At 37.0% G+C, this 23,719-nt stretch overlaps 1 protein-coding gene across 1 annotated transcript in view; it reads left to right on the top strand.

Moving 5' to 3' along the window:
• ADGRA3 (adhesion G protein-coupled receptor A3) overlaps positions 1–23,719 on the top strand; it is a 54,234-nt gene that overhangs the window by 10,616 nt on the left and 19,899 nt on the right. The window contains exons 2-8 of the mRNA XM_059471270.1: positions 3,890–3,961; positions 12,158–12,229; positions 14,190–14,261; positions 15,161–15,232; positions 16,643–16,803; positions 17,673–17,886; positions 18,783–18,947. Coding sequence (XP_059327253.1) covers positions 3,890–3,961; positions 12,158–12,229; positions 14,190–14,261; positions 15,161–15,232; positions 16,643–16,803; positions 17,673–17,886; positions 18,783–18,947 — 828 coding nt within the window. The remainder of the gene's footprint in view (positions 1–3,889; positions 3,962–12,157; positions 12,230–14,189; positions 14,262–15,160; positions 15,233–16,642; positions 16,804–17,672; positions 17,887–18,782; positions 18,948–23,719) is intronic.

Genomic DNA, 23,719 nt, shown 5'->3' on the forward strand with positions numbered 1-23,719 from the left:
GGCATCTACATTAGACCTGTTATTTTATAGGCAATGTCAGAAAACTTTTTTTTTTCTTACAGAACTGTTCTTTTTATTTAGTTTAAATTTAGTTCAGTCAGTTATAGCTACTTTTGAAGTGGTTCCAACTCCATTTTGAACAACTTATTTTTCTGGAAAAAACACAGGTATATCAATAAATCTTTAGATGAAGTAAATTGTAACTAAGATACAATTTAATTTCTGTGCTACCAAGGATTGTAATTTGCTTGCTTGTGTTGACTTAGATCAATGTGTGCTTGTGAATATCAGGTGGTTTTTCCTTAATTTCTCCTGAAGTGTGGAATTGGTATGCATTTTTTTCTTGCTGCTGCTGTTATGCCTTATGTTCAGTTTGCATTAACTATTAATGATTTTTTATAAGCTCCTTCATTTACTTCTTTATATATTATTACTGTTTTTCTTCATGCATACATTTCTGAAACCAGGAAAGATGTTGAAATAGAGGTGTACTTTATTTGGTTTTCTGGTGAATGTACCCAGTACCTGCCATTTTTACAAATAATACTTATTATTTAGGTTGAAACCTTTTTCTCTTTGAGTAGAAGAGGAAGTAGATTCAGAGACTTCAGGATGTGTAATTTTAATGCTTCAGGTTAAATTTTACTAGTTTTGTGGGCACTCCAATTTGTAGATGATGTTTATTATTATTACTACCAAACTTGCACTCTTGCAAATGTATTTAGTGGTTTTGTGTTAAAAGTTGTGCCATTCTTGATGGAAAGAGTAATTGAAATACATATACATTTTTTAAGAGTGCCTGTGTTTCTTTGGTTTCTATGTGTGTTTTTAAAAACCAGCACTGGTTCTTTTGTTCATCTAGTTTATCACAGCTGCAGGCAAGGGAAAAATTTCCTTATTTTCTTCCTGTGAGGTAGCTTAATGTATTGGACTACAGAACTATGTTTTCACAAGAGCAAATGCTCTTCACTGACACTCTAGTAGGTGTTACAGGCAGTATAACAATACAATAGCAGTTTCTCAGGATACTTTTAAGTATTTTTTCCCCTTCTTCCTTTCCACCATTCCTGCGATCAGTCTCACCTGGTATTACCTGTGTAGGATTCTAGGTTGATCACACTTGTGTAGTTGACACATAAATCAGTCTCCTGGGAGTTACCCTGGATAAATGTGTGGTTTAACATTTGCAGCTCGTGGAGCAGTGGGCACCAGGGATGGGTTGACATGAGCTGCAGAAATACATGGTATGATTGGAAGGTGAGAAAAAGGAATGGATTCTCCTCATTTTAGCATCAGAACACATTACCTTTCTTGAATGATTTAAGGTTAACTTTAAGAATTTTCAAACCTTCTTACCATCAGACTGGAAATGAAAGGATTTTCAAACAGTTTGTTCAGCTGTCTTGACTTTGTGAGATGAGAAAGAGAAATTGTCAGAGCTAGAATTTTGACAATAAATGCCTGCTCTTTCTTTGTCCAAACTATAGAGACTTGAGGTAATCTTTGGGAAACCTGGAGAAAACTACTTAATGTAATATACAGCTTTGTCAAAATGATGCTGTTTTTGTAGATTGCTAGATCTGTATTTTAGTTTTATCTTCTTCATTGTGTGTTTTGAAGTATTATTCCTTGTCATTATATAGTAAATTTTATGCACTGGAGGAAAGAGGGGGATGTGTGTGTGTGTTTGGTTTATGGCTGTTTTAAAGAACATCTGAAAGACGTAGTGGACTGGAAAGAAATCTCATAGTGTGGCACCTTTAGGTTATCAAGCCTGAAGATGTAATTGGTGTAAGTGAAGAACTGTGGGGACGTGTTGGATATGAAGGATGCATTTGATAGAGAATCTGTCTGAAATTGAGGTGACTGTAGCAGAAGTTGTGCAACAATCTGACAGTGAATAAATTTCCAGGACAAGATGATTCTTCTAAAGCTGAAGAGCTTTTAGAAGAACTTGGGGATGAAATTTCTGAAGTCTTGCTTAGAATGAACATGATTTTGAGGACTGGAGGATAGCAAATGCTTATTTTTAAAAGTGCATCACCATTTGCATGGTTCCAAGTCTGATGTTTGTATTGAAAAATCAGTAGAACTTATAATAAATATATTGGATACCCGGATAAAGGTACCATGGAAAATTTACATCTCCTGTGATGAGAAGCTCTTCCTTTGGAGCTCTTCAGAGTCAGCAAAATATTTACAAGTTTGATCTAGCTGTTATAATGAAGCATGCTTTTCTAAAAGGTGTGTCTGTCCCTTGCCAAAGGCATTTGATGAAAAAGTACGTCAGTCTTAAATGGAGGATGATCAGATGAGCAGCTGACTTGCTAAAGGATAAGAAGAGGGTGTGGAACTAAATCCTTCTCAGTGGAGTGGAGTCATAGAGAACTGTAATGCACAACTTACTTCCTAATGACCTGTAAAACAGTGTGAGTAAGGGGTTGACATAGTTGAGTGAGTTGATTGATGTGATAAGGATGAGGATAAAGTGAAGAATTTTGGAAGAAGTTTGTGAAAGTAATCGGGCAATAAAATGGCAGCAGCAGCACTGTAAAAAATTGAAAAATTTATTGGGGACAAAACCTCTGCTGTCTTATATAAGATGATGGGCATTGAGCTGACTAGAAATCTTAGATTCTTAGCATAAGTGATAAAGGCAGATTATATGTTAGGAATTGCTAGGGAAATTGTAGGAAACAACGTCGTTATTCCAGTATGTAGAACTGTGACTTGTCTGTGTGTTGTGCACTATTTCAGGTCTAGTGGTCTTACCTCACAATTTTTTCAGTGTAATAAAGCTGGAAGGAACTCAGAAATTGTTAAGTGGCACAAATGACTTTTATGTAAAGAATAAGTAAAACATGGATTTTACAGACGGAAAAAAGACATCTAGTTTTGTACATAATTGCACATAGCAAAAAGAGGGTAAGTGGATTGATTACTGTGTGTTTCTCTTTTTAGAAGTGGGGAACATTAAATAAAGCTGGCAGGAGGTGTTTTCAGAACTAGTGAAATGAAGCATTTTTTATGGATTGGAGAGTTGTACTGCAAACCCTTTTGTAAGGAGTATTGTAGATGCCAAAATTTGACATGATTCAAAAGGAAAACAGGTTATTTTGCTTTGGTTTGGTTTTTTGTCCAACAGAGAGCTGTGTGGTTGTATAGAAAGCAGGTCCTTCTAAGTAAGGAAATATCAGCCATACAAAGAAATTCCTACCTTGAAGATAATTAACATCTGCTGTGATGTGTGCAGATGGCTGTGATTGGAGGAGAGGGTGCTTGGCAAGATAGACCTGATCCAGTTATTCCAAAGGAAGAAGGAATTTGTGGTTGTGTTGTCCCTTGGGAGAAGAAAGGATAGATGAGTGCTTGCTGAGCTTATTTGCAGATGTTTTAAAAAAGATTGCATTGAGGAATAGGATGAATGTGTGAAGGATGGCTGGGGAAGGTAGTGCAGTCTGGGAGAAGTGCGTGTGTGTGTGGCTAAAAAGGGGAGCAGAGGAAGTGGGGAGAATGCAAGATGCTGCTTGGTTTGGAAAACCAAAATGGGTGTAGAAGACAAGAATGTTGAATGTAGTGATTTGTTCTTTAATGCTTAATTTCTACCTCACCACTTCTGGGTCTTATTAGGGTAATCCTAGATGGGTGTTCTTCCTTTCAGGTGTTATGTATGTAAGCTTGCATGGTACTTAAAGCAGATGACATACAGAACCTTCTTTTTCTCCTTTGTCATATTTAAGCAGTGCTGTTGTATACACCTCAAGAAAATGAGCTAGGCAGTTTGTACAGGCTGTTAAACAAAAAGAATTACAAAAGAAGTGTAAGCTATAGCAAAAAAAAATTATTACCAAAATTATAATACATTGTTCTCAATTGGTTTTGTTTTCAGGATTTTGAGTAACAATAAAATAACAGAGTTGAAGAATGGTTCCTTCTCTGGATTACACCTTCTTGAAAGATTGTAAGTATTTCTTGAAAAGCTATTTTTGCTTTAAAAATCAAGTCATATACTGTTTGTTTCATTAATAATTTTAAGAACAGAATGTCTTAAATAAGAGATCTGTTCTTTATTTTGATGGTTTTTTTTGTGATTGAAGAGTTAACATATGAATATGAATGAATTAATTATTCAGCAGTATAAATAACATAACAGCAAAAAAGGGATAATCTCACCTGCAGGTGAGAGGGCAGTTTCAGTGGGAATTTTACTGGAATGCTGTGATGGCTGGATTTGCTTTGTTTTTTGTTTCATTATGCAAACACTGTGTTGTAAAGAAAATTATATATTTAATTTCTTAAGTATCAAACCATTTATTGAACAGTTGCAAAGTATATTTGCAGGAGAAGCATATGTATTACAGCCCCTAAGAGAGACTGGATTTATTAAAGACTGGTTGTTGACATTTATTTTGAGAGTTTTACTGCTTACTTCACAGCTTTGGTATATGCCAAAGGTACAGGGGGATGGGAGTGAGTCTGATGGGAGTAACTTCTTGGATATCTTTTGCTTCCTGTTTTCACTTTCCTTACAGATGATACATTGCCTATGAGATAAGAAGCAGCATTGTAGCTTCTCTTACAGTCAGCCTTTTTCCAACTGGTAGAAGGTCAGGATTGGCAGGTTGATCTACCTGGGAGCAAGCATAAACTTTAGAGATAAGGATTTTTCTAGGCCATTTGACTGGGAAAGTAGCCAGCTTCATAATCATCTCACAGCATCTAGGAAGAGTTCCAAACAGCTTTTGGCTTCAGGGAATTAAAAGTATTTTATTCTTCCTCTAAAACTCAAAGGCTCCAATCCCAGTCACCTGACCTAAATAAATTCAAACACTTCTACCATTCCCTCTCCCATGTACCAGAAGAAAGCATCTTTTCACTGGCAGATGAACTTGATTGTAGAAGTAAGTTGCTGTGCCAAAGAAGCAAGGTTATCAGCAGTGATGGCATTTGATGAGGTAATAAAGGCATCTGCTGATGGTTATTTGTTGAAACTCATTACAGTTTTCAGACAGGAAATACTTGAAATTCTAGTTAGTTTGAGATAATGATTTAAGTTTTCTTCATGAATCCAAATCCTAATTTTCTTTAAAATCATAAGAATGCAGCTTTTTTCCATTTAACTCCTGTCATTTGTAAGGTTTTTTTAGATTATTTTAATATCTTCTTTCATGAAAAGGAAAAGAAAGCAGCAAGGCTGGCATCAGGTTTTGAGCATTTGAAGTGAGCTGGGATATCAGTATTTTAGAGGGTGTGGTAGTCTCATCAGAATGAGAACATTCTTTATTGTGCACTATTGTAGGAGTTAATTCATCAGCAAAAGATTAATAATGGCCAAGTGTCTTCATTATAAGTGGAGGGATAACAAGTGTGCTACACTAATTAGAAATGATATTTTCTTTTTTTTTTTCCTTTTGTACGTGCAAAACTTGTTTAAAAGACATAGATATTGTCACTTTACTGCTTACTAGGGCAGAGATTCTGTATGCATTTCATGTTTCTTTGTTCATTCCTTGCTATGTTACACTTGATAGGAAAAGCATTTGCCATTTCATTGTAGTGGCTCTTTCAGGTAGAGAATATAGATGTGTTGTGATGAGCCAGCAGGGAGCCCTGGTGGCCAAGAAGGCCAAGGGCATCCTGGCCTGTGCCAGGAGCAGTGTGGCCAGCAGGAGCAGGGAGGTCACCCTGCCCCTGTGCCCAGCACTGGTGAGGCCACACCCTGAGTGCTGTGTCCAGCTCTGGCCCCTCAGTTTGGGAAGGACCTTGGGACACTTGAGCACATCCAGAGGAGGCAGCGAGGCTGGAGAGGGGCTGGGAACACAAACCCTGTGAGGAACCCCTGAGGGAGCTGGGGGTGCTCAGCCTGGAGAACAGGAGACTCAGGGGTGACCTTACCACTCTCTACAACTCCCTGAAAGGTGTTTGCAGTCAGGTGGGGTTGCTCTCTTTCTCCAGGCAGCAACTGACAGAACCAGAGGGCACAGTCTCAAGCTGCACCAAGGAAGTTTAGGTTGGATATTAGGAAAAAAGTTTGTCATGGAAAGAGTGATAAAGTACTGGAATGGTCTCTCTGAGGAGGTGGTGGAGTCACCATCGCTGGATGTGTTTAAGAAAAGACTGGATGTGACACTCGGTGCCATGGTTTAGTTGAGGTGTTAGGGCTGGGGTGATCTTGAAGGTCTCTTCCAACTTAGTGATTCTGTGATATATTTAAATAAAGTCTTTAGAACAATAAATCAGAGGAATATGTCAGGAACATGTATCTGCATAATAATTGGTTGAATTTTAATCAATACTGACAACTTTATAATTCATCTGTTAACATACTAACCTTTTTTCTCCTGTTCAGTTCTTGGAAATTTTAATGAAAATGTAGATATTTTTAAATGGTTTCTGTCATTGTATTTATTTTTCTAGTAAATTTGGGGACATGTTATTTGTAGCTGACAACTTGTTGCACTTCAGATTATCATTTTACTCAAACATGTTATCACTTGACCTCATCCACATCAGGTAATTCTGTGTTACTATTAAAAGGGATATAGTTTTGGGGCATACAAGCAACAAATAAAACAATGAGCAAATGCTTTAAAAATGGTGGCCCCAGGTAGACATAATAAGTCATAGTTTTAATAAATAATAATATTTACAGGTGTGTTAACTTATGATAATGTGAATTTGCTAATGCATTATTTTGTAGAGTGGGTGATAAATTTACCAAAATAGAAGTTTAATTATACTGGAAAGTGAAATGTATGTTAATTAGAGTAGAAAATGACTATGCTATGTCTACATCTATTCTTACAGGAAAAAGTATGCAAATAAGAGTAACCAGGTCAAAAATGTTAACAAATGTCTTAAGTGGTAATAAAAGTGTCTGTACAAAAAGATGCTAAGTATTTTAATCTCCATTTTGTTTTCATATTAATTTGAAATTCAACAAAGACAAGTGCAAAGGATCCTGCACCAGGGGAAGCATAGCCCCAAGCACCAGCGCAGGCTGGGGGCTGGCCTGCTGGGGAGCAGCTCTGTGGGAAAAACCTGAGGCTCCTGGTGGACACCAAGTGTCCATGAGCCAGCAGTGCCCTTGTGGCCAGGAGGGCCAGTGGTACCTGGGGTGCATTAGGGAGAGCATTGCCAGCAGGCTGAGGGAGGTGATCCTGCCCCTCTGCTCAGCCCTGGTGAAGCTCATCTGGAGTTCTGTGCCCAGTTCTGGGCTCCTCAGGACCAGAGAGACATGGAGCTCCTGGAACAGGCCCAGAGGAGGGTGACAAAGATGCTGAAGGGACTGGAACAGCTCTGTTGTGAGGACAGGCTGAGGGAGCTGGGCCTGTTCAGCCTTGAGAAGACACAGCTGGGAGGGGAGCTCATCAATGTCTGTCAGTACCTGAGGGAGGGTGGCAGGAGCACGGAGCCAGGCTCTGCTCAGGGGGGCCAAGCAACAGGACAAGAGGGAACAGGCAGAAACTGATGCCCAGGAAGTTCCACCTGAACATGAGGAAGAACTTCTTCACTGTGCAGGTGACAGGAGATAGAACAGCTTTCCCAGGAGTCTCCTGCACTGGAGATATTCAAGAACCATCTGGATGCAATCCTGTTCCATGTGCTCTAGGATGACTGCATGTGGCAGGGAGGTTGGATCAAATGACCCACTGTAGTCCCTTCCAGCCTGACCCATTGGGTGGTACTGGGAAATGTAAAAATTCAGTCATAAGTATTTGTTTGATTTGCCCACAAAAAATGTACACCACAGAGAGCCAAAGAGGCTGTCTTTGTAATGTGTATATTGTATTACTATTACAGAAATTATTATTTCTATAATTTCTTACCTTGTGCTCTTCCTTCATTTCCCTCTTGAGAAAGCATTTCATACAGGAGGAGTCCATGGTAGCTAATATGTTTCCTGTCTTAACATTTACTTTCAAGTAGTGCTAAGGAAGAAAAGATAATTTATCCAGTGGTAGGAAAGAAAACTTAAGGCGTGATGGTGAAATCTCTATCCTGTGAGGTTTTTGGGCCTTTATTGGATGTAACAGTGGGGCAGTTGATCTGATTTAGTGGTAATTTGAGCCAGAATATGGAGTACATGACTGACCTCAAAACATCTCTTGAAACCTGTTTTTCTACAATCCTAACATCTGTTAGTTGCCTTCACTGATAAATATGGGGAAGCCCTTATTTACAGTGTTATTTAGATTTAGTAGAAAATTAAGAATCTTTTACTACATTCGCAGTGTAAGATTTCTCTACTGCCTGGCTTGTGATTTGTGTTGTTATGGGGGTGGGGGTTTCTGTTTGGTTTTTTGGCGTTTTTTTGGTGGGTTGGTCGGGTTTTGGGGAGACATGGTTTTTTTTTGTTAGAGGTTTTTTGGGGGGGCATGTTTTTTGGTTTGTTTTCCTTGTTTTGATTTTTAGAAGGATTCTTGATGGTGGAAGATAAAGTTATTATAATATAAATGATGTTACCCTTACTCAAATCCTTTTCTGCATTTCTTTTGGAGAGATTTTCTTCCATTTGGACAAATATGTATCTAGAGATATATCTTGCTTAGTTGAGCTTCGCCAAAGAAAAATCACCATCTGAAATGATTAATTTCCTTTTGCTGAAGCTAAAATACAGTTTATATAAATGTAGTCATTGATGTTAAAACCAGCAAAAAAAATTAAAGCCAAACACAACTTTCTAGTAAGGTTGTCTTCCCCACCTTTTTTTTTTGTGAGCAATACAAGTCTGTTGGTTTAACCACCACTGTAATTTCTTCATTTAAAGACTGTTCTACATGCTGCAGTCCTGGTAGTAGTACCAGCCTATGTTGCATTAACATCTTTCCCTGTTTCTAAAGAGCTGCTAGATGTGTCAGCACTGTTAATTTTGAGATCTTTTGGTATCTCTTTTGTTTCACACATTTCCTCATGTTATGGTTTGGGCCTGGCAAAGCCAGAGCCCTCATGAGTACACCTTCTCCCCGGTGTCTGCTGTGAGATGTGACCAGGAATAAGCAAAGCAGGCTCCAAACTTAAACATAAACAAAATTTTATTAACTAAGCTACACACAAACAATTACTAAACTACACACAAAAGAAGAAAGAAAGAAAGAAAGAAAGAAAGAAAGAAAGAAAGAAAGAAAGAAAGAAAGAAAGAAAGAAAGAAAGAAAGAAAGAAAGAAAGAAAGAAAGAAAGAGAAAGAAAGAAAGACAGAAAGACGGATGGACGAGGAAAATGAAAACCTCACAAAAAAACACTCTCCCCCTCCTTCCCCCCTAAATTCCCAATACAATACATCCTCCAAAATCACCAATTCTAGGTCCAACACCACCCTTCAGATTGCTCAGACTTTCAGCTCCTCAAGAGGAGAGGGAGTCCTTCCGTGTGTCATGGTGGCCTTTTCTGTCCTTGTTCCGGTGCTCTCACCACCGAACAGGGATCAGGGCTGCTTCCAGGGTTGTCTTTTTTTAAGGAAGCTTTGTCCAGTTCCAGAAAAGCACAGTATCTCAACTTCTCACCTTTGGGATATCCGTCCCCCCCATATTTTATATACCCCCTGGGGCCGAGGGGTACCCACACTGAATCTTCTCTGGCACTGGGACATTTCTCCCCCTGGACTCAGTCTCTGTATCTCACGGAAACATGGCTCTGTCCATGGCTACACAAAAGAGTCCAGCATAAAATGCCACTCCATCTTCTCCATTCTTCCAACATCTCTCACTCTCTCTCTCTCTCTGGTCCAGACCCCCATCACTCGTTCATTTCCTTCGTCCTCCTCCACTCTTATCACACGTCTAGGAAGGGTTAATGTTCTGTAAGGTTTTCATTGTCCAAAAAGGGTTAAAAACTCCTCCAGGCGGCTGGACTCCTGGCTGCACCCCCCCCCCCCCCCCATCTCCTCAGCTGGGCTGCCTGCTGCCAGCACATATTTACTGAATTTCAAGGTAACGACACAGGCTGCACTCTCTCCCTCTCTCTCTCTATCTGTCTCCGGGGGGGGGGAAGGCTGTCTGATGTCTCTTGGGGCTCTTCCTCCACCCTTCCATCCTCCAGGGCCTCCTCACTCCCATCTCTGTCCAGGCCCAGGCCTACCGCATGGCTGCCCCTCCCCTGCCCAGCGGCAGCGGCTGAACGGGGGAGAGCTTCGACCTCCGAGGAGAGCTCCGACCTCCGTCCCTCGAAGTCCCAAGAGAGCCTCCCAGGCCCGAAGCTCTGCTTTTAACCCCTGGGTGTTCTCGAGGTGTGTCCTAAAACCCACTGGCTACCCCAGGTGCCAATATCAAAATCCAAGCACCCATTGGTTTGACCACAACATCCCAGAATTCCCACTTCTTTCTGGTCAAACCACCACACCTCAGGAAATAATTTTGGTAGATTGATATACAGCTAATGCCTACCCAAAGGGGAAAACCCCCAACCAAACAGAGACTCCTCAGCTGTTGTAGTTGCAGGTTGAGAAAAGTCTTAGCACGGTGGACATTCATTGATATGAATCCACTGCAGTGGATTTATGAAAGAGGTGTATCAGGGAGTGCTCTTTGAATTCATGGAGTGAAATCAAAGAGCCCTGATAATCTAGACTAGTGGATTTCCAAGGCATGTTGTGAAGGTTTTTCTCCCTCAGTGGTTTCGGCATTGAGGTTTTAAATGAAAGTTACGTGATTTTAAATAAAAATTTGAAATATGAAGAGTAAGTGTAATTTTTCTTCCCTACTTCAAAGATTGATGGTAAATGAGTGATGAATACCTTTTATTAGTCTCAGATTTGCCATGATCTGGTATTCCAAGGTGTTATATGCCTGAAAGAGCCAGCTCTTTGGGCTCCTGCTACTACTGCACTGGAAGTACTTGGCAGTTCCTGCTGCCATAGCAAGGGAAGAAAATAAAGTTAAGAGAAGTGTGTATATGAAAATTAATTTACTGCAAGGTGAATTTAAGGTATTTCAGATGTTTAGGTAGAACGTTCAGGTGTGATCCATGTGCCGTGATGCTGTCTGTTGTACCATGATTTGTTAATCTGTCTGCAGGAAATGCAGTTGTGAAATCTTGGGACGAATTATATTTTTACTCATGAATATCTGTGTGATGGTAGATGTAATCCTCTTGTACAGTTCTCTTTCAAGCAGAATTATTAATGTTGTGGTAGATGTAGGAGATGTTTTTTACTCTTGCAAATTTAATCACTGCTTTTGAATGAAAGTACTATTTTTCTTTTCAAATCTAGAATGTTTGGATATGACCAAGGAGTGAGAAACTTTACCTATAGTAATAAGCACCTGTGACGTTTCAGATAGTACTAAAGTAAAAATCAAGTATTACTAGGGAGGTGGAAGTAATTTTAGCATTCATGCAGTGATAAAGTTTGTTCAAAACTAGTATAAGTGCTATCAGCTGCTTTCTGTGACCTTTGAAATTAAGCTGTATCTGCAGAATATCTCAAGTTAGGAGTTAAAACTCCTATATCACTTGTACAATTAATAAAGCCGTTTTATTTAATGATTACTTTACATTTTTCCTTACAGTCTCTGGAAACTTAAGATTTAAAAATTTGCTCTGAAAATTTTCACCAGCTGTATTTGGGATTTTCAATGAGGGCTTTGCTGTTGTGCCAGCAACATAAGTGGAAAATTTCAGTGTTGGGTCTTCGGTGTATTTTCAAGATCATATTTTGCTTTTTTTGGTAGGTGTTGGGCACTACTGAAGTATTGAAAGTTGGATAGGCTACAGAAGACAACATGTGCTAGACAGTATCATACTGTGTAATAAACAGGCGTCTCACCCTGCGTAGCTGTAAACTGTTCACACTGTGGCAAAGTATCTTTGAGGCTATATAATTTCATCTGATTCAAACTGATAGAATGTTTAATGACATACATGTGCTGTTTCTGTTCCTCCTTGTAGCTAAAACAGAGATTTTTCCAATCTTGAATGGAAATCTGTTAGAGAAATAAAAATGTTGTTGGGTTTTTTGTTTGATGCTTTGTTCTGAGTTTTTTTGGGGATGGTTTGATTGGTTTTGGGTTGTTTGTGGGGAGGAGGGTCAGTTTGGTTTGGGTGGGGGTTTTTTTGAGGTTCTCAAGCAAATTGAGACAAGTTACATGTATCTTTACAAATATCTCTGTTTTGAAGTGTAATTTTTGGTAAGTGCTGTGTCTTAATTTTTCTCCACAGGGATCTTAAGAACAATCTTATTAGCACCATAGATCCAGGAGCTTTTCTGGGGCTTTCATCTTTGAAAAGACTGTAAGTAGTATATTTAGCTAGTCAGTTTAAACTGACTAAATAAAAAACTTCTCAGAGAGAGAGTAAGTCTAAGCTTCTGGAACTTTAGACAGCAAAGTTATTATATATTAAAAGTTGAATATATATATATATATGCTATATATATGTGATGTATAATATATACAAGTGCTGTGGTAAAAGGACTTAACTTGTAAAATTGTAAAGCAGGTATGTTTTATTTCTAGCTGGGATGCATGGGGCATATTTCCACCATGCATGTGTACCTGGTGAGACAGGTGCCAGGTTTAAATAAACATTGATCCCACAAGCTCACACCTCCCTGCCTGCCCATACTATAATTAGCCTTCTGTGGTGCCTTCTGGTGGTCATGACCAGGGCCTTCTTGGTGAAGTAAGAGGTCTTCCTCAGGTGTTGCTTTTTGACCTCATCTCTGGGCAGGAGCAGTGGAGGTTTGGTTAACTCTCAGATCAGTTTGTCCTGGCCAAAACCAGGAGCCTGGCTTTTGCTGGCTCCTTAAGTAAAAGGTTCTGCTTTATTGGTTTTCTACAATACTTGAGTCTTGCTTTACTGAGTTTTCACAATATATATCTTACCTTTATGGCCTTCTACTAGCAACTGTCTTCTTGTGTTCTGTTACAAGTTGTCCCAACCTAACAAGTTACATTCCTATGTGTTCTGTTGCAAATGGCTTTTTCTACTTTTCAAACTTGTTAAATAAGCTGTGTATGTTTCTGTTTCCCTCCACCTGCCTAAGTAGATTATTATATGCTTCTAAATGTCTGAATTTTTGTAAACATACATGTTTTTTATATTGCACACACACATGTATAAAACAAAGTCTGCTTTCAGCCTTATGACTGAAGAGCATCCGCTGCTTGTGGCTTGGCAGCCTCCCTTGTTCTGACAGTTGCTTGTATTCCTGTTTTTTTGTACTTGAGTGGCTTGAAACCTTGCTGGATGGACATTTTTTCAGAGCTTTGATTCCATCAAGTCTTGTTTTGTTGAATGTTGAACTCGTGATTTTTATTTTCCAAAGGTCACAGTGGAACATAGAGTTGCTATTAATACCACACTGAAGTTACAGTGCTATTTATGCTGCTTTATATAAGGTTTTGCCAACATTCCCATTAGCATATTTGAGAGATTTATGTGTTGGCTGTAAAAGTTCTGTACCAGATCAAATTTGAAAAACAAAAACTCAGCATTATTGCCTTTTTTTCCCCTTTTTTTAAACACTTCAGATTTTTGTAATATTGTTACACATTTTGAGTGTTAATGATTTTTGGTATTGCCTCCCCTGTTTCTTTCTTAAATTTGTAGAGTACATATGTTAATTTTTATCTGATCACATGATCTGGCTCACTTAAAAGGAAAGTGTGTTGGTAATTGCACTTCTGAAAACCTTAAAAGTAAAACTGAAGGACCAATTCTGGATCATTATTACTTGCAAGCTTAATTTTTTTTACTTGAAGAATTTTTGGTCATTTGATTCAAGACCTATACTGAAAAATATATAACTTTTAAGTATTTATTGAAGTATAATTATAAAAATGGTCTTATGTATAATAAATGCATTACTATAGGTCTCTGACATGTTAAAAATTAAGTGATGTACTCTGTGTGTGTGTGTATATATATATTTATACACACACATATATAAATACTACACAAATATGAAAATTTGCTGGGTAGGGATGTAAGCCAAGCCTGTTTAAGGGAATTTATTGGTAGGTCTAGACTTGTTGAATTGTATATGGACAAACTATAATTAGTTAAGAGATGGATTAAGGAATCTGTGTGCATGTGTAGACACCTTTTGGGTTTTCCTGAGACCCAGATATGCATATGGTGCAATCTGTTGCTCATGAATTTTTGTTCAAATGGTTCTATTAGCAGACTGTATGTATGTCATTGGGAAATAAACCAGCTTGTTCCAATTTTTCCTTTTTTCTATTTATAGAGACTTAACTAATAACCGAATAGGCTGCCTGAATGCAGATATATTTAGAGGACTTGTAAACCTTATTAGATTGTAAGTATAATTTGTCTTATATAAATACACCTAAGTTTTAGCCTTGTGTAAGTTAACCTTCTTTGTTTCACGGGGAGTAGTTTATTTAAGTGTGCTCTTGAAAGACAGCCAGTGCCTATGGTTGTGGTTTGTGACTCAGTAGCAAGCTTAAAAACAAGTGCTGGGGCCAACCCAAACCAGGCTATTCAGTGATCTGTTGGCCTTGCAGCAGTTTTCCAGTTTCTTAGAATGTGTAGCTGGGATGGAGACTAGGAGACTGTACATAATATTTTCTTTAAAAAAATATTTCAGCCTTGTAGACTCTTTCAGTATCCATGCCTTCTACAGTGGCATTGCTGTCAGTCTGTTTTGCTGGCAGTCTTGCATGTTTTGAAGTCCTTCATTTACTTTAAGAGGATAACTGGTAAGATTATGAAATATTTCTTTGCCCTGGTTGTTAGTTTCTTACACACAGTGCTTTCACCTATATATAGAAAGTGGTATGGATAATATTTTAAAAAAGCATTCTGATAGATTGAACATGCTTCTTAGAGCATGTTAATAGGAAGGCAGCAATTCACTGTGAACAACAAAATTAATTTTACACTTCTTGAAATCTGTGCTCAACATCTGCCAGTTGACGCTTTAAGTAAAAGTAAAGTCTCTGCATTTACTTTTTTTTCCAATCTTAAAATTCTTCACCTAAACCAAGAGTGTTAGAGAAAAGTTTATTTGGAGATTTTTGCTAGACTATTGAGACCTGATTATTATTCTTATAGTCTTGTGAACTAATTAAAGTGTTGTAATAACACCTTGTAACTTTTAAACATAGAGTTATATTGAAGAGAAGTGTTTTTTTTATTTCACATGTCATTTGTCTGAGGATGAGTTCAAATCGTGAACATACTTTTATTTCTCAGGAATCTTTCTGGAAATCTGTTTTCGACACTTACACAGGGAACATTTGATCATCTTGGTTCACTGAAGTCTCTGTAAGTACTTGCTGCATCTAGTCCTACATTATTCTGAAAAAGCAAAGCCATTTTCTCATCTGGGCTTCCAAGAGTTTTATTCTATATGTATCACTTATTAATTTATAGTAAATAAATAGCATTTTACACCTTTATAGCAAAAGAACCAAATACTTCTAAGCAAGATCTTAGTCCTTGATGAGCAGTATAATTTTGTTACACGTAACAGTGGGTATAATATCAGCCTCATGTTCCTTTGCTCTCTCTTGGTTTCATGAGTTGTAATCTTGTGTAAGAAAGAAAGTAAATGAAAAAAAAATGTGCTGATGACTAGCTTATTCTTTTCCCTGGTAGTCATGACAGTTGGTTCACTGTTCTGGGACCTAATCAAAAGCTTTGGTTTCTGAGTTTGACACGGAGTTAATTTCTTGTTTATATTTATAAAGGAGAATGTTTCTTTCCCTCCCTTCATCCCTTTCATTGTTCATAAGGTGTTATTCCTGATATTTTAGTTGTCTGCATAAAGGTTGCTAATCAGCAACACCGCAGAAATGACAAGAGCACCTGGAAATAACATACTATTATTAAAATAATGGATGATCTGGAGGAATTCATGTGAACAAACACCAAATGGGGTTTCATAGGAATGTTGATTTAGTGTTTGTAGTGTTCTGCCTGTGATGTGTTATCCTCTGGACATCTGCAAAAAGAGAAAGAAAATGTTTTCACTAGAGGTAAAAACCAATGTAGACATAGTCATATGTTTTGCTACATTTTTACCTGTTTCTAAACAGATAAAATAATAATTTCTGAACAGATAAAATTAATTAATTAATCCCTTAATATAGCTGATTTCAGCTAACATCTATAGGGGATTTAGTATGTCTTTTTACTACAAAGTACTGAATTATATAGAAAAGATGGAGTCAATTAAAAGCCTTATAATTTTCATGTAAAGGAGAATGACATCGTGTGAATAGTGCTTCTGAAAAGAGAAACAGTTGAGGAGCTATTTTTATTTCAGTTGATTTTACTGCTAAAGCATTTGATCACTACATTGAAGCAATGAAGTGTCTTAGGTTATGACGATGCACATTCAAGCAGTTCTTTCTTATTGCTCACTTGAAATAGCATGAACCCATTCCATGAAAGAAATTCCTAGTATTATTTTCATGCACTGGTATTAGATATTCCTCATTTTTATGGAGAGGATTCCTTTTCTGAGGGAGTATGTCCTTTTGTTCTCAGAGTACAGCTTGCAAAGGGTTAGAGTAACTTCCAGTGGGTAGAGGTAGGCAAATCCACTGTAGTCTAGACTTTGCTTGTTGCCTTCCTGGTGACAATGAGAGGCATGTCACAACTGTTAAAGTTTAGCTTTCAGACATTGGAATTCTGCAGTTTGTCACTGTAAATGCCTGTGTTCTGTTGCAGAGAATTTCAAACTGATTATCTTCTTTGTGATTGCAACATACTGTGGATGCATCAGTGGTTAAAGGAAAGAAACATAACTGTACGTGAGACTAAATGTGCCTATCCCAAGTCACTTCAGTCACAGACAGTGACTGGTGTTAAACAGGAGCTTCTCACCTGTGGTAAGCACTGCAGGCAACTGGTATTTGTTTTCTAATGCATTCCATGTTCTGCTAATATTATTGAGCCGAGTTTTTTGCTGTATTTCATTTCCCTAATACTCAAGACTTAAATGTGGTAATAACAAATTCCTTTTCAAAGGTTTATCTTGAGTTGTGATTCATTATTGCTTGCATTTGGAAATGAATAATAAATAAATTGATGATGGTGGATGTTAGTTTGTAGAAACTAAGGATAAGTAGCTCTCTTGATGAACTCCTTTTTCCAGCTAATCTGTATTTTTCAGAGATCTTTACCTAAATGTCACAAGAGGAACCAGAAACTGATAATTTCTTTCATAGGTGTAGCTATGTGATTTCAGATACGTCTATTATTCTAATCCCAAATTTCTGAAGTTAAAAGATCTTCATTTTATGAGTTGCTTTCCTTTGACTAGCCTTCTTTTTGTGACAAAACTGTGACCGACTTCCTTAACTTCTTTTTTTATATTGGAATTATTCCAGCTGTAAAAATAAAAACTCATATGTTACTGTTATTTTGAAGTCCAGGTGAAAAACTGGGAAAAACTAAAATGCATAATTACATTTTTCCTTCAAATTTCTATTTTCTACTCTTTTAGATATGGGCTAGCAAAAAGTCTTGAAATATATTACATTAAAGGAATACACATTTTGAAAAAGAATATGATGATAATTTGTATTTTTCAATGTCCAATGCAGTAAATGTAGTTTTTATATGCCTCTTACCAGATGCAACGTTATATTGATATATAAATAATTGATACTTATTTAGTGTATCTATTTCCCCTTTTGAAAATTAGTTCTATAACAGATTCTTGCTGTTAATTGTGGTTTCATGTCTTGAATTCTAGAACCGCCGCTTGAATTACCGTCTTTCTACATGACTCCATCTCATCGTCAGGTGGTCTTTGAAGGAGACAGTCTGCCCTTCCAATGTATGGCTTCATATATTGATCAAGACATGCAAGTCTTGTGGTATCAGGATGGGAAGATAGTGGAAACTGATGAGTCCCAGGGTATTTTTGTTGAAAAAAACATGATTCATAACTGCTCATTGATTGCAAGGTGAATCCATAGTGAGAAAATTTATCTCCTGCTTCTTACTTTCTGCTCTGATTTAGTGACTATTACCATAACAGTAAGGCCCTCTCATATCCTCACTGAGGGAACATGTATACAGAAACATCCCTAGTAGGGGAGTAATCTTCACACATCACAAATTAGTAATAAAGTTGGAGGAAGGAGGTCAAGAGATTTGGTAGGTCAAACCTACATGATTAAAATAGGATTAGCTAGAGGAAGTTGCAGTTTCACCTAATGCATTAATTTAAAACATGTTTGTGGTAGGATACGTTTGTTTTCATGGAATGTTAAAATTACCAAAATGTTGGAAGCAAGGAATTTAACTGAATTGCTCATGAATTCTTTACTTTTCCTTTTGAGCACACCACAGTTGTTAATACTGTTCTCCAGCAGAGATCTAAAAGTGTAATTTGTTCTGCCTGCAGCAGATTGTTGACTTATTCAGCATCTACTGAGTGGCTATATATCCTGTAATTGTATTAGTAAATTAGAGCGTCAGTGTTTGTAACAAATTATGCATTTGGGAATTTATTTTAGTTTGGCCTTCCTAAACAACTAAAAACTTTGTCTTGAATAGTAATGATAACATTTGAGGAATTTGGACTTCTTTCTGAAGTCTGAGGACTTTTTCCTATGGCTGTTCTTTTTGTTTCCTACCTTGGCAAAACTAAAAGCCCAAAGAATAGTAAATACTTCTCTGTTAATTACAGTACTTTGAGATGTAAATAGCTCTGGTTTTATAAGATCACTCATGGTTGTATGTAATTTGGTTTTTCTTCCATTGTCTTTCTGTACTTATTAATTCATCTTTTGGTAAAAGCTTACATAAATGTTGTTGCAAGACTGTTTTGATTTATTCTTTTATTTTATCATTCCAGTGCACTGACAATCTCAAACATTCAGGCTGGCTCCACGGGAAACTGGGGTTGTCATGTACAAACCAGACGTGGGAATAACACAAGGACAGTAGATATTGTGGTGTTAGAAAGTTCTGCACAGTACTGCCCTCCAGAGAGGGTTGTGAACAATAAAGGGGATTTCAGGTTAGTAACATCAGGTTTTTTTCAGAGTAAAAAGTGTCCCTTTAATTTAGCTTTTAACTAAGATTTTATGCATTAGAGGTGCCTGTGTGGATGTTTGCTTGTAAATGGTGTGTAATAGATTTTTATCTGTTCTAAATTACTGGGTGTCGACAGAAGCGCAAGAAATTTTACTATAAAATGTTAAACTCTGAGCCTGCTAACACGTCCTCAAAAGACACTGAAACTAACCTATGATACTTGAAATATATAAATGAAATTATTTAAGTAGTTAAAGTTCTGTAGATTGCCTCTAAGATTAAGTTAGATCACATACTGACAGGGGGATTTCTGCCAGGTTATCATTCTCTTTTTAAAGGCCTTCTGCTCCTATATGGTAAAATATACAAATATTTAAGAAATATGCAACATAATTTGGATCTTTTTCCCCCCTGTGAGTATTAAACAATAAGAATGGTGCTGCTTGCTTTTAATGATTGTTGGGACTCTAGTGGTAGCTGTGATACTCCATTGTGTTGAGTGTTGCAGAGTATTTTATCTTTTGTTCTTATCTCTTCACCTGTTTTCCCTTTTCTGATCTTTCTGCTGCTGGTCACTCTAACAACACGTTACTCCTGGAGGTGCCAGCTGTAACAGATAGCTTCTGTATAGATTCTCTATATGTAAGGTAATTCCCTTTATGACTACTCTGTGTTTCACTTCCCTGCAGTAGTTCCTACTGAGAATTAGTGTCTGCAATAGCATTGTGTTCACTATGGTGCATAGAGTTTCTTAATGTTGTATAAACTGCTTTTATCCACTCATTTCACTTTTCTTATGCTGCTTGGCTGTGTTGATCTTCTGCTTGGTCTTTTGTTTACAGTTAGGAATTTTTCCTTTCCCTGTGTGCATTAGAGTTTTTAAAGCCATGCTCTTTGTATATAGCTGATCTATGACCATGTATTTTTTATATTAAGAAATGTAAAGTTCAACCACATTGCAGGGACGTAGTTTTTGTGGGGGAGAGAAAAACAAGCTTTTATCTGCAGAAGACCTTCAACCGTAGCAAAAATTCACTTAAAGTCCTGTCTGAGAGCATTATTTCCAAGCGGATCTCCTTTATGTTTTTCACTTGGACAATTTGAGAAGCGTTGAGTATTCCTTCATCAGTAAGGGAATTAGTGTTAAGATCACTTGCTGTACAGAGGCATTTTAGAGTTACTAAAGAAGTTCACTTTCACATTGTAAGGAATTATTTAGATAAGTAACTGTGCATGTTGTCTTTTTACACTGTGGTGGTTTCAACTGCAGCATTACATTAGAAAAGGAGAACTTCCTGCATTAGATAAAAGGTGAAGAAAGTCAAACAGACACAGGTTGTATTCATCAAAGAACACATTTATTTAAATCACTTATGCATTTTTTATGATACTAGTGTGAATTGTACTTCTTTGATTTGCCATTAGAGGTGAAAACAGATGGTAAAGGCTTATTTCAAAGTGTTTTCCATTAAATTAACCTGTGCTGTTCAGTGACTGTTCAGTGTAATAGGATTTACCCCCTCTGGAATTCAGTAGAAAGAAATAAGATTTCAGGAAATGTTCCGTTTATCAAAAAGTTCTCTGTGTCTGGGTTTACTATAACAGACTTCCTCTTGTAGCTAGGGTAGAGTAATAATAAAGAGTAATTTTTCACCTTTGAGAGCATATGGAAATAAGGCTTTGACTAGTGAGAAAATGGTTCTGAGCAGATGGCTGTAAATGATCCTAGGTGTATTTGATTTTATAGGTTTTTTTAGTTGGAACTGGTTAGTCATTTTAGCTTGGATGGTGTTTCAAAACTGGCATCTAGATTTTTATCCCTGCAGAGATGGGATAGCAAAGAGTAGCAAAGGAGGGAGTTTTTCTTCAGTGTCTTTGGCTCAGTGTTAGTTCAGCATAGTTTGCAAGGGTTAGGCAGAAACTTCATCCTGGAATATGTTTTCTTTAATTTAAATATTCTAAGGCTCACTCAGATAAACTCCCTGAGTATTTTACAATTATTAAATTGAAAATACAGTTTGCATGTTAAAATACTTTAACTTCAGTAAATCCTTTAACTGTTGTTCTTAGCATAAGTTTATATGGTAGTTGATAGAATTCTTTTTAAATATAAGAATTATGTTTTTGAAAAGTGTTAGTCATTGGGCATAATATATTTTAAAACTGTAGTTAACGTGCTGAATTTAGAGGTTTACTAAGATGTGATAAAAGAGACTGTACTATCTTTAAGCTAATGAAATTATGATATAAAAACTCATTGTAACTTTGTAACTGAAAGTTACTGTTCATTTAAAGAAATGAGTGCTTTCAAAACAGAATTAATATGTAAGAAAGAAAGGATTCTTTTATAATGTCATGGTCTGCCTTTTTTTCCCCCTGAAATGAAATTAAAGTGCTTAAACATAAATGAACCATCTTTCCCCCCACAGCTGTCTACACTCATGTATATGTGATAAATTTTGAGCACCTAATTATACAGAGTAATGAAATAAGAGTGTTAATACGGCCCAGATTGGCACTTCTGCTAGCAGTTGGGTTAACTGTGAAAGACATTCAAGCTTAGACTCACAAGGAATTAAGAATACAAATTTACATAGCCTTTGTTTGCATGGTAAGAATTTCATGCCCTTAATCACCTTTTGAGCTCTGCTGGAAGGATGTCCTCCTTTCCTTCATGGAAACTGGAGAATGACTCTAGCTCAGGTCGTGCAGGTGTTGGGAGGAGCAGCTCATGACTGAGAATGGTACAGCTTAACATTCATTTAGCAAAACTAGGAAATAAGGGAAATGTAGTTAAAGCTAAAATCACTTCCCCTCTCTCATTCACCACTGGGCTACAAAGAAACTGGTACCTGTGCAAGGGGGTTTTGTGCATGGTAGAGGAAAGAGGATAAGAGATGCTGTGGTTTGGAAGTGTTTCTCTCCATGGTGCTGTGCATTTCTGTTGTTTTTCTGATGTGAGATGATGGCACAGAGCTGTTGAGTTTTAAATTGTCCCTTTTATGTCTGGTTTAGTAGAAAGCTTTCTAAATCATTTTACAAATAATACATTAGTTTTAACAGTAAAATGTTTCTGTATGTATCTAAATTTGTTCTAAACGGAGTGTAGACTATAAGACTACCTGGTATTACTTGTATTCTTTTGAGAAGATCATGGCAAAAGATGATAAAATGCTGTGTAGGGACATAAATGCAAAGTAAACTCAGGGAGAATGAAAGGACAAGAATGAAAGAGAGTGGTAATAAAATAGGGAAAGTGGAGATAAGAAGAGGGAGAAAAGTCAAATAACCTTATGATAATCTAATAACCTTTGAATCAGTGTTCTCACTTTTTTTCTGTTTGATGGCTATAGAAGTTCTAGAAGATACATATATAGCTTAGAAATATTACTTGTTTAAAAGCATAGTAATCGAAGCTCTCCTGAAAAACCTGTTTTACATTTGAGTCCTAGTCTGAGAAGCCAGAGAAAAACTCTGTTTAGTCTTTTTCTACTACTTTAGCACTAGACGTGAATAGTGAGAAAAAGAACAGCATGTGCCATATTTCAGTTAAAATATTTGTCTTGGAGGTTGTGTCATAAAACCTCTGTCAGGACCACAGAATTTAAATTATTCCAAGGCCATGTGACACTCAGTCTGTAAGGTGATACATTCAGAAAACTGAGCTGACCACACTTCTACTGAAAATGCTTTGGAAAAATACAACTTCTAGAAAACTGTAAAGACAGAGACAAATATCCCTTTCAAAGTGGCATCTTTGATGTTGAACTTGAAATAAAAATTTCAGCATTGATAAATGGTTTTGGAAATTATGTTTTGGTACTCCAGTGGCAGTGTTTCTGGAAACCTGACTTCACATTCCAGAAGTGGAGGTTTGAGTGTATTATGCAAGGTATTTGTGGGCCTGCATGTCTCGTAACAGCTGTGCCAGCTAATTTATTAGTTGTCCTCATCTGCCTGTTTTCTTTTTTGGCTTGGTTCTCTGAAGGCTTATTATAAATACATAAAAATTGGGACCACAGAAGTATTTCATCTTTGTACTTGTTTTTCCAGTCTGTGTTGAATCAGAGTTTATTTCAATTTGTTGCTACTGACATTTCAGAGACTTGGATAAGTGTACATGTATTGTATCCTGCTGTCCCTCCCTCCCTTCCCAGCAGATGCATAACTTGCTCTCTCTGTGAGCAGAGTTGGCCAGACATGATCCAGTCTGATATTTTGTTACCTTGCTGAGGTGCATGTAACATTTCACTAAGGTTACTGCTGGAATTGTGGCAATTCATAATAATACTGTTGTAATTTTTTTCTGAGGAAGATTTTTGTCCTTTTGCCTTTTTTACAGTTAAAAAAATGTTAAAATCCTTTTGTTACCATTGCAGAATCTATATCTGTTCTTTTAATTAATTTACATTCTCTGAAAATACCTCAATATGATTCCAGGCATTTAAAATCTGTGCTAGTTATTTTTGAATTTTGTTCTTTCTTTTAATTACCTCTGTTGTCACCAAATCTGTTCTGCTCTAATGAATGACCAGTGTATTACAGATGTATAACAGTTTATTTTCTGGGGCTTTTGTTATCCGTGTTTGTTTGTACAGATAAAATATGCAGTAAACTTAGGGGAGAAAGTGGAGAGAATGTTAGGAGTTTTCTTAAGAAGGGCATAGTTTCACATACCTTGAGTGAAGGAAATTCTTGTCTCCTTTCTTGACATTAAAAACAAATTTTTTCCCATTAAATTCTATTTGGTATTTT

This window comes from Ammospiza nelsoni, chromosome 4, assembly GCF_027579445.1.
Source record: "Ammospiza nelsoni isolate bAmmNel1 chromosome 4, bAmmNel1.pri, whole genome shotgun sequence".
NCBI classification, from domain to species: domain Eukaryota; kingdom Metazoa; phylum Chordata; class Aves; order Passeriformes; family Passerellidae; genus Ammospiza; species Ammospiza nelsoni.